At 36.4% G+C, this 15,514-nt stretch overlaps 1 protein-coding gene across 1 annotated transcript in view; it reads left to right on the top strand.

Moving 5' to 3' along the window:
- The window catches only part of LOC136036178 (uncharacterized phosphotransferase YvkC-like), a 142,161-nt gene that overhangs the window by 90,692 nt on the left and 35,955 nt on the right, over window positions 1–15,514 (top strand). The window contains exons 16-18 of the mRNA XM_065718246.1: window positions 4,689–4,816; window positions 7,796–7,970; window positions 8,833–9,000. Coding sequence (XP_065574318.1) covers window positions 4,689–4,816; window positions 7,796–7,970; window positions 8,833–9,000 — 471 coding nt within the window. The remainder of the gene's footprint in view (window positions 1–4,688; window positions 4,817–7,795; window positions 7,971–8,832; window positions 9,001–15,514) is intronic.

Here is a 15,514-nt window from a genome sequence, read left to right as displayed (position 1 = left end):
ATTATTGTAAAAAATATGATACATGGACCTTGCGGTGCACTGAACGAAAATTCACCATGCATGGCCAAAGGAAGGTGCACAAAGCAATATCCTCGACTTTTAGTATCCAACACAATTACTGGCAATGATGGTTACCCACAATATAGAAGAAGATCTACTGAAGATGGCGGTAAAACAGCAATAATAAAGAAGCGTAACGGTACCACCATCGAAGTAGATAACCAGTGGGTTGTTCCATATTCCCCATTATTATCAAAAACATTTAATGCACACATAAACGTTGAATACTGTAACTCCGTAAAGGCAATCAAATACATATGTAAATACGTCAACAAAGGCAGTGACATGGCAGTTTTTGGCTTGCAGCCCGAAATCAAAGATTTCGACGAAATCGTACAATATCAGGCTGGAAGATACATAAGCAGTAATGAAGCTGTTTGGCGAATTCTTTCATTTCCGATACATGAACGTAGTCCAGCTGTTGTTCACTTAGCGGTACATTTACAGAATGGTCAACGTGTTTATTTCTCGGAAACCAACGTGCAACAAAGAGCCCTGAATCCACCAGATACAAAATTAACAGCTTTTTTTCGCTTTGCAAAAATGATTCTTTTGCAAAAAAACTGCTGTATACTGAAGTACTTTCGTATTACACGTGGAATACTAAAAATAAAGTATTTGAACGTCGAAAACAGGGTAAGTCAGTCGACGGCCAACCTACCATCTTCAAAGATACCACGATAGGAAGACTCTGCACCGTTCACCGAAATCAACATGAATGCTTCTTTCTACGCCTGCTTTTGGTGAATGTACCCGGTCCGACATCCTTTGAGTATTTGAGAACTGTAAACGGTACTATACATGACACTTACCGTAGTGCATGCCAAGCTCTGAATTTATTAGAGAATGACCAACACTGGGATAACTGCATCAATGATGCGTGCGAAACGTCAACCCCAAGTCAAATTCGTGCATTGTTTGGCATCATTTTAACAACTTGCTCTCCATCAGCTCCTACAGAGTTATGGGAAAAATATAAGTCAAAAATGCCTGAAGATATACTCCATCGAAAACAGTTAGAGACGTCAGATATGACTTTTGATTTTACATCAGAAATTTATAACTACACTTTAGTTATTATAGAAGATTTGTGCGTACGTATGGCAAACAAACCTCTTCAGGATTTGGGAATGCCTTCACCTAACCGTATTGTTGCTGTTTCGACATGTGTAGAATTGGATCGTGAACAAAGTTACAGTACGAGTGATCTATTGTCGTATGTACAAAATAACATTTCCAAGTTAACGTCGGAACAAAAAGACATTTATGATACGATAATGCATTGTGTCGATAACAACGTTGGAGAAATTTTCTTTTTGGATGCGCCAGGAGGCACTGGTAAAAGGTTTGTGATAAAACTGATTCTGGTATCAATTCGATCAAAAAATGATATAGCGTTGGCAATTGCGTCGTCCGGAATAGCCGCAACATTGCTGCCTGGTGGAAGAACTGCTCATTCCGCTTTGAAATTGCCTCTGAATTTGCATTCTACAGAAACTCCCACGTGCAATATTTCCAAATCATCTGGGATGGGTAAAGTATTGCAGCAATGCAAACTTATTATTTGGGATGAGTGCACAATGGCACACAAAAAATCGCTCGAGGCTCTGGATCAATGCTTGAAAGATTTGCGGGGGAAGTCGAAACCCTTTGGCAGCACATTAATATTGCTTGCGGGAGATTTCAGGCAAACATTACCTATAATACCTAGATCAACTCCTGCAGATGAAATGAATGCTTGCCTGAAAAATTCTAATAAAAATATTAAAATTAACTACAAATATGCGTGTCCGATTGCAAAACGATGACTCTGGTCAAACATTTTCAGATCAATTGCTGGCAATTGGAAACGGAAAGCTCCCAGTAGACTCAATTTCAGGACGTATACAACTACCTGCTGATTTCTGTAATTTAGTGACGTCCAAAAATGAATTGATTGAAAAAGTATTCCCGAATATTCTAAAAAATTATAAAAATAATAAATGGCTAAGTGAAAGAGCGATTCTCGCACCCAAAAATATAGACGTCCACGAAATCAACAATATTGTTTTGACCAAGATTCGAGACCAGGCAGCCCTTTACAAGTCAGTCGACACAGTTTTGGAACCAAATGAAGCGGTTAATTATCCATCTGAATTTTTAAATTCCATAGATCTTTCAGGGTTTCCACCACACGTGCTACAACTAAAAATAGGCGTACCAATAATACTTTTAAGAAATATCAACCCACCAAAGCTTTGCAATGGCACGCGACTTGCCGTAAAAAAAAACAATGGAAAACCTAATAGAGGCCACAATCTTGACAGGGCCTTTTGAGGGTGAGGTTGTTCTTATTCCTCGCATTCCCATGATTCCAACGGATCTGCCTTTTCAATTTAAAAGATTGCAATTCCCAATTCGATTAGCATTTGCAATCACCATTAACAAAGCTCAAGGTCAATCATTAGAAAAATGTGGTATAGATCTTAATACTGATTGTTTTTCCCATGGACAATTGTACGTTGCATGTTCGAGGGTCGGTAAACCTGACAATCTATTTATATGCAGCGACAATTGGACAGCGAAGAATGTTGTATATTCGCAAGTTTTACGCAGTTAATTTGTATTGTATCTATCTATCTATCTATCTATATAAAAACGAGTTGTGTGTATGCATGTTTGTTTCTTTGTAAAAAGAGCGTTTGCATATGACGTCATTATTAGTACATACGGTTTTGTATATGCACAGACAATGGGAAAGCCAAGAATGTTGTATATTCGCAATTTTTACGTAGTTTAACTCCTGCAGACGAAATGAATGCTTGCCTGAAAAATTCTAATTTATGGGCACACGTAAAAATATTAAAATTAACTACAAATATGCGTGTCCGATTGCAAAACGATGACTCTGGTCAAACATTTTCAGATCAATTGCTGGCAATTGGAAACGGAAAGCTCCCAGTAGTGGGAAAGCCAAGAATGTTGTATATTCGCAATTTTTACGTAGTTTGAAACACATATATAAATCTATCTATATTCACAGGTGGGACACAGGGACACAACTACAATGGCGCGTAACTAATATGGCGCGTAACGACTTACGCGCGCGGGGGGGCTTGGGGGGCGCGAAGCTCCCCACAAACTAGGTGTTGGGGTGGCGCGTAACGACTTCCGCGCGCGCGGGGGCTTGGGGGGTCGCGAAGCATATATAAATGACGACGGGGACACGGGGAATGTTCGATTAGCAATCACCATCAACAAAGCTCAAGGGCAATCATTAGAATAATGAGGTATACATCTGAATACAGATTGTTTTTCCCATGGACAATTATATGTTGCATGTTCAAGAGTCGGTAAACCTGGGGAGGCTGACATCCCCAAAGACACAAATACTGAACTTTCCAACAATGCTGAACAAAACAGTTCTTTTAAAATTTTGATCGGATGTGTTTTTGTGAATGATGGGCTTTGGAGTTGTGATTTCTCCGTTCCCTTTTGTCTATTAAAAAGGGCACTAGGCCTTCTGATTTCCAATCAAATGAGCCCCAATCAAATATGCCCTGGGGCATAACTTACGACCCTTGCCCCTGGGCTCCGGGGGTTGTATCCACCCTGGAGGTATTGTTTTGTGCTGACTGTTACTGTAGCTAGGCTGTAGTTATAGCTAGACTATATTGAACAAATTGCTGTCTTATAATTTTGATAGAATATGTTAGGAGAAAAGAGGGTGTACGGGGGGGGGGGTTAGTTGACCTCCCCTACTTTTGTCTCTTAAAAGGGAACTAGAACTTTACATTTCCAATAAAATAAACCTCGTTACGTTACTGCTCTTTCCACAAGAACTCTATATGCCCCTGGTTCATAACTTACAACCCTTGCCCTAAGACTCTGGGGTTTTTCCTAACCCTGAAGACCTTTTTGTGTGATTGTTGGGCTATTTTTTCAAAACAAAATGGCTATCTCAATATTTCTATCGGATGTGCTAGTTGCACTGTGATAACTTTGACTTTTAAGAAGTGGTCCTAGAACTTCTGATTTCGAATTTAATGAAATCCTTCCGAAGTTTATGCGATAACTACTTCTAAAAGAACCATATGTGCCCCTGGGGCATAACTTACAGCCATTGCCCTGAGGGCTTTGAGGGTTTGTCATTCTCAAAGACATACTTAATGACCGTTCTACTCTGCTGAAAGAATTGGATTTCTCAGAGTTTTGATTAGATGTGTTTTGAGAAATGATGGGTGTGGTATGGGGAGACTAGTTGCCCTCCCATCACTTTCGACTATTCAAATAATCGAACTATTCAAATTGCACTAGAACTTTCAATTTTTATTCTTATGAACCCTTTTTGAAGTTTCTACGACAACCCCTTCGAAAACAAAGTATCCTGGTCAGAAAAAAAACAACAGCAACAGAAAACAGAAACAATTAAATAATACATTGTCCCCATATCGCTCTTTGCTCAGTCAGATCTATTGTACTGCCTATGATAATATATATATATATATATATATATATATATATATATATATATATATATATATATATATATATATATATATATATATATATATATATATATATATATATATATATATATATATATATCTTTAACTTATAATTGACGTTCCCTATCCGTTCTTTTTTAGGGAAAAATATTCTTGCTTCAATCCAGACCTGTAACACATCTTCATAATTGGACTGATTTTGAGCTGACACATGAGCTTGATTCACCTGTAGTAACGTCAACGGACATTTATACAAAGGCGAACACAGGGTGAGTTTTTTCGACTTTTGGTGTCACTTTTCCTAACTGCCCACCTGCATCGTAGTTTTTGTGATACTGCAAGACAAAAATTTAGACGTAGCCAGCTTAAACTTCACCTATAACATAAAAATTTAAAAGGGGTTTGGTTTCATTTTTCAAATTAGCTAGTTTTGGTTGGAGTTTGGACTGTATATAGAAATCCCGACGGGCTACGTTGGTTCACCTTCTATGGGATCCTATCTTTCAATTATGTGAGTCAAGTCTCTTACTTTAATCATAGTAGTTTTAAATCTTAGCTTTGTGCTAAATATAGCTTAATATACAAATTTGAAGGAGAAAAATTATATGAGACAGAAATAGCGTCCAAATCATGTTGCCTGAGACAAAAAGAGAAATCCTTTTTAAAAGCATCTCTTGCAACTGATGTGTGTAACTAAGCTCTCGTGTAACTGAACTCTAGGCAACTGAACCCCAGTAACTGAGCCCCCGTGCAACTAAACCCCCGTGGAAATAAACCCTATTGCAACTGAAGCTCCGTGTAACTGGACCCCCATGTAATTGAGCCTCCGAGCACCTGAACCCCATTTAAATGAACCCTCGTGCTACCTAACCCCCGTACAAATGAACTCTAATTACTGGATCTCTGTTTTACAGTATTCTGCAGAAATGAGGCAGTATCAGTTGGTAAAACACAATATATAATCTCAAAATGTTCTTCCTTGGTGTTAGTGTTTGTTTTTTAAAGCCGTGAAATAAATATCTGTCAAGATAAGTCTTGAAAAGCTCTGTTTTGTGTTCAGAATAAAAGGGGAAAAAAGGAAATGAACGTGTGAAACCACTAAAACCAAATGTATTTCTTCTTTTTTGTGTCTGTTAATGGGGGTTTCTTTGCCGTGTCTGCACACTGTGATGGTGTATTATGTATCACTTTTTTTGTTATTTCCTTTTTTTACTCTCTCGTGGGCTTGTAGTTCGTTAGCGTTTGGTTTGAAATGGTTATCTGTTTTGGCAGATAGTTGAGACACAAGCTATTTTGTTTTTTATAAATCTTTTAGTACATTTTTTTTTGTAGATGAATCTAACCTTTCCTGAACGTTGAGTAATAAACATCTGTGCTGAAAATCTATGAAATTTATGAATTTTGGTAACGAAAAGGGCTCACGATTTTTTTTTTTTTTTTTTTTTTTCTGGTTGCTCTGGTAAAAGCTGTCACACATGCTTTGAAATTATCAAGGGAATGAGCGAAAAAACGAGTTTTTCGTACAAAAAATTAATACCAGTTTTGTAAAATTGGAAAACCCAAAAATTAGTTTTCTTCTTGAGTTGGTTATCTTCGTCAAAGTCCCCTACATCTTCTCACACTTCAGTCTGCTCCCACTGAAAGTTAATTATCAATCGGAGAAAATAAACTTTTCATCCTTTTTAGGGTGTCATGAACCGATGTAGCCGAAATTAATTTAAGAAATTTTTAGTTAATACATTTCGTGTGCTTTCTTTTAGTTAATTGAAAATATTTCCCAAATTTTGCAGCACTTACTTGTAGGCTTAATCTAAATAAGAGATTAATTTTTACTTCCCTTCCCCTGATTATGTTCCATATTTACCTGAATGCTAACAGAAATTTAGAAGTTATGAGTGTAAGATATGCTGTATGATGTATCAGGCATCCCTTTTCCCCAAGGAAGAATCAGTCGACTCTCCACCACAATAGCTGATGCAAAATTACACCTCACTGTACAAAGTTACTATGTTCTATATTTACCTGAATCCAATAGAAAGTAAGAAAATCTGGGCGTAAAATGTTCTTTTGATGCATCAGGCACCTTCCCTCCAAGAATCAAACCATTACAGCTTATTCCAATTATACCTCAATATACACAATTTTATCAAACATAATCTGAATCAAACAAATTAAACCATGCATTAAAATACATGTCAAATTAACCACTTATTTTGTATAAACAGTGATTTTATGTGACTCTTCGGGATGGAATGTGCCACTACGTGGCTGTACTGCCTCTGAAACTGGGAAGCTTATATAACCTGAAACAGAGTATACAGTCAGAGTATCTGAAGCTTCAGAATTACTTAAACTGGGAAGCTGGAAGTACATAGTCTTTTAGTAGCTTTAAATCGGCTGGCTATGTCAGAATTTTTAATCAAAACAACTTAGCCATTTTTTGGTCAAAATTGTAGTTATGTACTATAAAATAGGAGAACGCCACTTTTCTGTAGCACGATCTTTTTAGTTATTTCAAAAGTGCACTAGAATTTGTGATTTCCAAGGACATGAGCCATCTATTAATTTTCTAGGAATATTGATTTGGAAGGTACGGGGGTTGTCAGCCTTACTCACGTTAATTTCTTCTCGTTTTGAGTTTGACTTCGTTATTTATTGTAACTTCTGTTCGTTTCAGGTTCATTTATTTGTTGATGGTGATTTGTGGTCGTTTTACGCTTAGTAGATCATTCGATTTTATTTTTACTTATTTTTTGGTTTAATAGAGCTCGTTAATTTTCTTTATAAAAGTTATTTTTTGGAAAAATTCTTCAAATTAATATCGTAAAAGATCAAGGTGATTTTAGATATCCAAGCCTGTTTCAAAGGTTTGTCTTGTGCTTCAAAGAAGTCACTTATTGAACTTACAAACAGTACAAGCTGTGGTGCGAAAAAGACAGACCGTGAATAAATGATTTATAATTTAGTTTATAGTTTAATTTCCATAAGAATGTTGCAGACGTTGAAGTAAAATAAATGAAGACTGGCTCCTTTCTTTTACTAAATTAGATTGTCCAATATCAAACGAGATAAAGGTGAATAAATATGTCAAGATTGCATTAATATTTTGTTTTTCTCTTTGCTAACCTATACCCTTTGATTTTTTGCTTTCTTGCAAAATCCAAATAATGTATAATAGGTCGTTCTGCCTCCGCCAAAACGATGCATTAACATGATTTATGTCATTTATGTGCTTAATACCATTTCAGAGAGGTCTTTCCAAATGCTACGTCTCCATTGTCGACCACTCTAATAGCGAAGAGTCTTGACCTAGCCATTCAAAGCAATTTTGTAAAAAGATTTGGGGGTTCTTTCATAGTCCAGCCGCAGATCAATCGCTTTGTCACAGTTAGTCATCATCATGCTATGCTGAATGTGATTGACGTAAGTATGACCTTTATGCTATTTTGACCTTATCAAATTGTTGATAAATGCGAGAAACCTTTCGTTCCCTAAACAGTCCGTAGCGACAAACTGATATATGGAGTGACTCGTGTGTTAACGTTATGAAAACTCTAAAAAAAGGGTTTTGATAATAAAAATACATAAAAATTCGATATTATAGTTATCCTAATATCTTAAATTCATTAAACTTAAAGGTACCCACCCAAGTTGCGAGCCTGAGAAAATTGCGAGCCTGAATAAAGGGAAAAGAGTAACAAAAAAACCTATCAGGTTGATGGAATTACAACTTATTCCATATGTTTTAAGCTAATATGACATAAAATGCCAAATTTTGTGTCCTGAGATTGTGAGAAGGATGATTACGGGTGCTATATTTTTTTTCTTCTCTCTGGGGTGATTGTATCAAACCAACAGCTCTAGAGTATCGAATGCTTATTCGAATTTGATTTGAAACTTTCAGTCCTCTTTTAAGTAGCAAAAAGATTGCTCCACAGTGAAATGCCATATTTTGCCATTTCGGGCTGCAAACAAGTAAATTTTGGCACAACGGGGCCAAAAAGCTATCCAGTGAAAAGTCAGAAATAGCCAATCGATGTAAATCAGTCGAAAAATCTTTATTTTAAGCTTCTTCATTTCAAAGACAGTGGTGGTACGATAGTTCATAAATATTCATGTCATCTATAAGTCATATGAGCAGAAGCATAATCATTATCGGATAAAACTCAGGCAAGTCAAAACTTAGATTAGTTAATTTTTCGTGAATAAAGCTTAATATAGTGCACTCTTTGTTACAGGCATGCACAGTAATCCTATTAAGAAATCTTCAGTTTGTATTTTTCAGACTATGCTATCAAATAATGAACCAGAAATATCAGCTACCAATAGAGCTGTTGACATGGCTGTCTTTGGTCATATCGTAACAACAAATGAAATGCTGCAGCGTGGCATACAACGGTTTGGAACACTATCTTATTTCAAAAAACTTAGAAAAATGCTACTCATAGGCTCCGTAAGTTTTTTTTTTTCCAATTTAGAAGAAAGATAAAATATATTTGAATATTTAAAGTAAATATAAAAACAGCTTCTGTCAATATACTTTGCATATGCAAAACACATGAAAATCTTTATGAATTGCTTCGTCGTTTTCCGACAGTTATTCTTAAAATTTGTTCAAGGCATTGCTGATAACGAGAAGCAACTGATCTAGTATGAGTCTAAATTTTCTTTTCGTAGCTTCTCTCAATTCTGGGACTGTTTAGATTCTCCCCTCTCCCTTAAAAAAATCTGGTGTATTTTTCTCGGGTGGGGGATTTGTCCTACTTCGCCGAGAAAAAACCAGTTTTAAATGACTAGCAAATGATTTATTTTTATCATACACCTTAGATGTATACACCTTAGATGGTGTATATATGGTTCTTATGGAAGGGAGGCTCGTAAAAACCAGAGAGGGCTTATTTGACTGTAAATTGAAAGTTGTTGTTCACTTTTTAATAGTCAAAAATGATCGGAGGTTAGCTAGCCCCCTTCCACGCTCTTTTTCCCTTTGAGAAGGTCATTTTATAGAAAGTCAAATATAAGGTTTTTATGGGAGGGGTGCTCTTATAAGCTTCAGAGAGCATCATTAATTGGAAAATGAAAGTTCTAGCTCACTTTATAAGAGTCGAAAAAGAGATTAGAGGGAAACTAGCCCCACCCCCAACGCCCTTGTTCCCAAATGCGTCCAATAAAAATTTGTGATAGACCTGTTTTTAACAGAAGCTTGAAAGTTAGATTAAAAAAATCCGGTGTTGACAAAACCTTCCAGGGCCCGGGGGCAGGCGTTATAAGTTATGCCCTAAGGGCAAATATGGTTCAGATGGAAGGGATGCTCGTATAAACCTCATGAAGGGCTAATATGATTTGAAACTGTAAGTTCTAGCTCACTTTTTAAGAGTCAAAAGACGTCCGACCGCTATTAGCCCCCCACACCCTTTTTCCCCCAACCCATCTGATAAAAGTTTTGAGAATAATATATATATATATATATATATATATATATATATATATATATATATATATATATATATATATATATATATATATATATAACTCGTTGGATCTCACTTTCAGATAACTATTTTTATTTATAAAAGTCCAATTAATATGCATTCTGGGACGATGTGATCCATACAGTCCCAGGGGCAAGAGTCCTAATGTATACAATGGTTAATTGTTTTTAGAGATAAGTTTTATAGTCAAAAAGGCAGGTGCTATATCCAATTCACTTTGAACTTTCAGAGATTGATCCTTAGGCCAAGGAAACCACACGCTTTTGTTAAGAGGGCTAGTGTGTTAGGGGGCCTAATAATGGGCTTAAGATTTAAAAAAAAACATTAATGCCTGGTCCACAGGGTACCTAGTGTACAAAAAAAATTGCAGTGGCAGGGCACAAACAGCGAGACTCTAAAACGACTGAATTTTTTTTTTCAATTGAATTGAAACTTATCCTGGAGTCGCAGGGTTTTCATTACGCAATATAAAATTGAAAAATCCCAAGGAAGGGCCTTGAAACAGGCTCAAGAAACTTTTTTCTGAACACCTTGAAACTCTAATCCTAGTATAAAAACAATAGTTTGGTGGCATGGGCTCACCAAACTTGGACTTGAAAAAGTTAATAAGTATCTCCTATGGGCTTGAGACGGTATCCTTGAATCTCATTTCATCAACACTTTGAGCCACATTATTTTCTTATCTTTTAAGTACTTTCACTAGTTCTCCCTCACAATATAATTCTTACTTCACGTCAAAAGTATCATAAACTATTTTATTCTTTTCAAAATCTTTTACTGTAACTCTATCCCGTCTCCGCACAATCTCAAAAAACTCTGCCCATCTCTCTTTAGCTCTTCCCTCATCAGTAATTGTGGCCCTGTTCCTTTCTTTAACTGGGACAAGTTTAGGTTGACTATTCCCTATGGATTTATTAACATGCCAGTGCAATATTTTACTATTATGCCGCATGGCTGTATCTTTGAGATCTCAGCAATCGTACCCAAATAAACCTAGTAGCAGTTGGGCTATATAAATCGTCTATATTCGAAAGAGTCCCATTTCTGAAAAGGATTTATTTTAGACAATCAGCTCTTCCGGATTGTTTGAAAGCAAAAGGGAGTATGAATGATATGTAGCGCCAACGCCCACATTAGCAGTGATTTGACTCATTCAAGTTTGGTAGACTTGATGTCGTACCTCAGCAACCACCTGCCAACTGAAGCGGAAACCATTTGCAAGAAACGAGTATTTTCTACTCTTGTGCAGTTTAACGTGACATTAAAAAACTACATGTTCTTGTAGATAGGTCTGATTGAATAGTTGGATATGGTGATAAAGAAAACAACATGACCTGCCTGAAGGACTTTGGTGGTTGCCAAGAGCAGCAAGAATCTCCATATAAATTTGCAGCATGTCTAGGTAAACGCTGAAAGTTAAATGATTGGAACTCGATACTATCAAATTTCAAGGCAAAGGCAAAACTGATTAAAAACTTTTATTTGACGAATTCAAAAAACTTAATCCGCGTGTCGCAAGCATGTCTCACTTTCAACCTCTCTGGAGGCTTTCAAGGCCAGATGAAGATAGTGTAGCTCAGCGGAAGTAGAAGTATTGATACAGATTTCCAACAGTACTTGAGTTGTACCCATGAAAAGGCGGATGCTAGATTTGTGTTGCTTACCTCGGACGGTTTGAAGAAGGTATCGAAATTGTAAATGTCGATATAAATGACACAGACATTGGTGCCACTTTTCCTTATTATTATTCTAAGCTATTTCTTGGATACTATTAAAATTGTAAAAAGTTGTCCGATTCCACGAATACTCAGTGCCTATCCATCAACTTGGCAGGAACTTACCGAATGATCTAGTTTTTTCAATATACTGTTTTTTTAAAGGAAAGATTGATTTGCTTTTGAAAGATATAGAAAGGTCAGAGCCGACTCTTTTCGTGCAAGAAAAATTATTTTTATTTTTACGAAAGTCCCTGTTGCCACGTACGGTAGAACCCATACATTTTAACCTCTCTTCAGGATTTGCTAGTATATTCCTTCGGCGATTCAGACTTAGATGGAAAAATTTGATATTCTGAGCCCGTATTTTTCAAAGTTTTTTTGTTAATAAGTAAAATACACAAAATAGCCAGCAGTTGTTATTAGAACATAATTCCTTTTTTTTTACATGCTACGACTAATTCCACTTAGGCATTAGCTTACATGAATAGCCAATGGCCACTGAGGCAATTGGGACTTGGATGAATAGGTTTGATGTGCTGGACTAGTATGTTCTTTACTTTGTTTGCTAAAAAGTGCATTAAACGAAATGGTTGGCAGTTGCTATCAGGACTGCCTACCATTCTTTTTTGTTCATGTAGTTAGTAATGTCAGTTATGTGTGAAAAGATGTATCTTCAAAATCAAACATTAGTTAGTATCTTGCGTTAAGCCTTGCGACTTACTTCGTGGTTGTGGGAGGGGATATATAAACCTTTCTTCGGGCTTTAATTCGGAGATAAATAGGTTTGATGCGCCGTGTTATTATCTTTTGAAGTTTATCTGTTAATAAGTGCAGGTTAGGTTATTGTTATTCGTTTCTTGTGTTATTCGTTTGTTATTGTATCTTTGTTACTCGTACTATTCATAATTTCACTTAGAGATGAAAAAATATTTATCTTCAAGGTCCAGTACATAAATTCCTGAGTTCATGTTTGGTACATGAATGTGCTTTTCCAGTTTCAGAGTATACTGTCCTCTACTCGCCTGATGCTCGAGTGTTATGGGACATTTTTTGACGAATGAAAACAATAAATTGCAAGTTTCAAGGTTATCAGCGATGAGCAGGTGGCATTTATAATATATGGCATTGATTACCATGGTCTGCATGAACATCGTTGAAAGTTTTTGAGAAGTGTCTCATTTAAGAAAAAAAAAAATTTAATTTTCCCAAATTCCAAGGACGTCCCATTTTTAAGGACTCCTATGGGTCTTTTCTCAAAACACAAAGTTACTGTTAATTGAGCAGTAGTGAAAATTAACTTAGAATAATCAGTTGCTAAAATGGTGGGTAACTCGCAACAAGGAAGAGAAAGCTAATAGAATTTATACACCTTTCAGTTTGGTGTCTCTTGGAATTTAAAGCTCAGGGTTTATATTAAATCCCACACATATAATTGAAATTTCCCTGACACTGGTTTTTATTTATCTCACAGATTCTGTCCTCTGCTGTCTATACTTGTATTTATACTTGTACTTGTAGCGGGACCAGACAAGGGAGCCTCACCTGGCATCTAGAAGACTACGTATGGTTGACTCCCATTTGTCAAGATCTTATACCAACTATTCAGCAAACCCGAGCCAGTAGCCAAGCCAACGCAATCTTCTCTATTTGACAATTGTGGTGGCGGAATCGATTTTACATCAGTGGTGGCGCACATCAACATTTGAGGGTCTGTCGTAGTATCGAATCTTCAGGATTTTTCGTAGACAGTTGTGGTCAAAGACTTCGAGGTTATTGAGATGAAGCACCTTTAGTGGCCAAGTTCCAACTGCATAGACGAGAACAGATCTAACAATTGCTTTAAATACAGAAATTTTTGTCTTCATGCTGATCTTCTGCCGGTTCCACAAATGGCGGTGGAGTTGTGCGAAGATGGCTTGGGCTTTGTCGATTCTGCTCAGTAAGGTCACAGCCTCCACGAGGGTCTATTACTGAGTCGAGATAGGTGAAGCCATCGACTTTTTCCAATTCTTGTCCGTAAAGCACAAGCTGATAATCCGACTGTATATTTTGATCTATCACCTTAGTTTTGGCCGTGTTGATCTTCATACCCAGTAGCTGAGAGAAATGTGCTATTTCATCTAACATTGCTTGGGCAGTTGCTGGATCAGCAGCAAGAGTGTCGATGTCATATGCGTAGTCCAGGTCAAACACATTAATGCCCAATCCCATAACAACACCATAAAAACTTGAGTGTGCCCTTTCTAGAATCCAGTCCATACAGTAAAAAAAAAGGATATCTCGGTTTGACAAAGTGACAAAATAGTTCTACAATATTATTTTAACTTTACATTTAAAGAAATTGAGAGAAGGCAGGTGTTTGTTGAGGGAAGATAATGAACAGTGTCATATCTAACTGGTGAAGTTCCTCTTCTTCCCATCTTGAAACTAGACACACAACCACCCTCCTTCCTAACTTGATCTCGACACAAGCCAATCCTCCTTTCTCCTAGATCCGTATCTTTTTATTTGTTTAGTGTTAATTTTGGTTTGCTTAGTGACTTTTTTGTTCCGTCCCTTCTGTGAATTCTAGCCAATTCCCAGATTTCTGTTAAATAAGTAGTTTTTCCCGGTATATTGGGCCTTGGTTCAGTGTTTCAATTGTTGTTATTCTCTGAAGCAAAGAGATGTCAATACGATTTACAACTTGAAAATTTATTACGGCCGAAATAAAAAGCAAAGTATTTTCAACCTAAGTTAATTCGAAATAGCAGATTTGTTTCTGATTTATTGGATCAAAGGGGATTTTAACTCTTATCAACATTGAGTTGCTAAAAGAAGTAAATTTATTCAGGATAATAATAAGCCGTTCTTACACTAACCAATTTTAAGATAGCCATTTTGTTTAGCATAGTTGAAAGATTCAATAACTATGTCTCTAGGGGTAGTATGTTGCCCACAGCCCTCTGAGAAAGTGTTGTAGGCTATGACACCCGTCCACTGTTCTGCATATAAAGAAATTATTCTGTATATGAAGGGGTTGACTCTTTTATCAATACCTTGCTCTTTACGCTGAAGTTTGACTGTCTCTCCTATTTTTGTCAGAACGACTCCTGACAAAGGGCCGTTTAATTAGAACAGGAAGCTTTTTTAAAAGTGCCAAAATCTTTAGCTTGGTGAGTAAGGTATTGACGAGGGGGGCAATCCTTTCAATAATTAATAATTGCAATCCTTTTAATAATTTTTGTTCGCTTTGAGTTTTAGTGTTGCTCCTTACTTTCAGTTGAAAAACTTATTTTTTTTATTTAATTCAGAAACGAAACAAACTCTCATATACATACTCATGCATTTTCCCATTTGATAGCCCGAGAGAAACTGGGTATAGACTCTTCCAGGGGGTATACATTAACCAAACGGGTCAGAGTGCTTTGGGAAAATTCCTGGAATTTTTATTATTATTAATATTCGAACCCTCATTTCAAAATTGGAATTTTTAGACATACATAGCATCATTTCGTGTGAGGTCCAAGCGAAAATACTTTGATTTTGTATTTGTTCTATTTTAAGTTACAGTTTGAATGACGTACCAGAAAATAATGATTGGATTTGCAATTTTCGTTTCTGATTTGATAAAAAATGTTCAGTCACTTTGTGTATTTAGTTGATATTTATTTGTTATTTCTCATCTGACCAACATGTGTGTTAATCGAAGCAGTCTGTCAACGGAAGCCTCTTTGTGAATCAAGTTTTTTCTCTTGAATGAAAAATGAAAGAAAAC

Source organism: Artemia franciscana, chromosome 15 (genome assembly GCF_032884065.1).
Source record: "Artemia franciscana chromosome 15, ASM3288406v1, whole genome shotgun sequence".
Taxonomy (NCBI): Eukaryota; Metazoa; Arthropoda; class Branchiopoda; order Anostraca; family Artemiidae; genus Artemia; species Artemia franciscana.
Note: the sequence above shows the minus strand (reverse complement) of the source record. Positions and strands in the feature narration are given on the sequence as shown.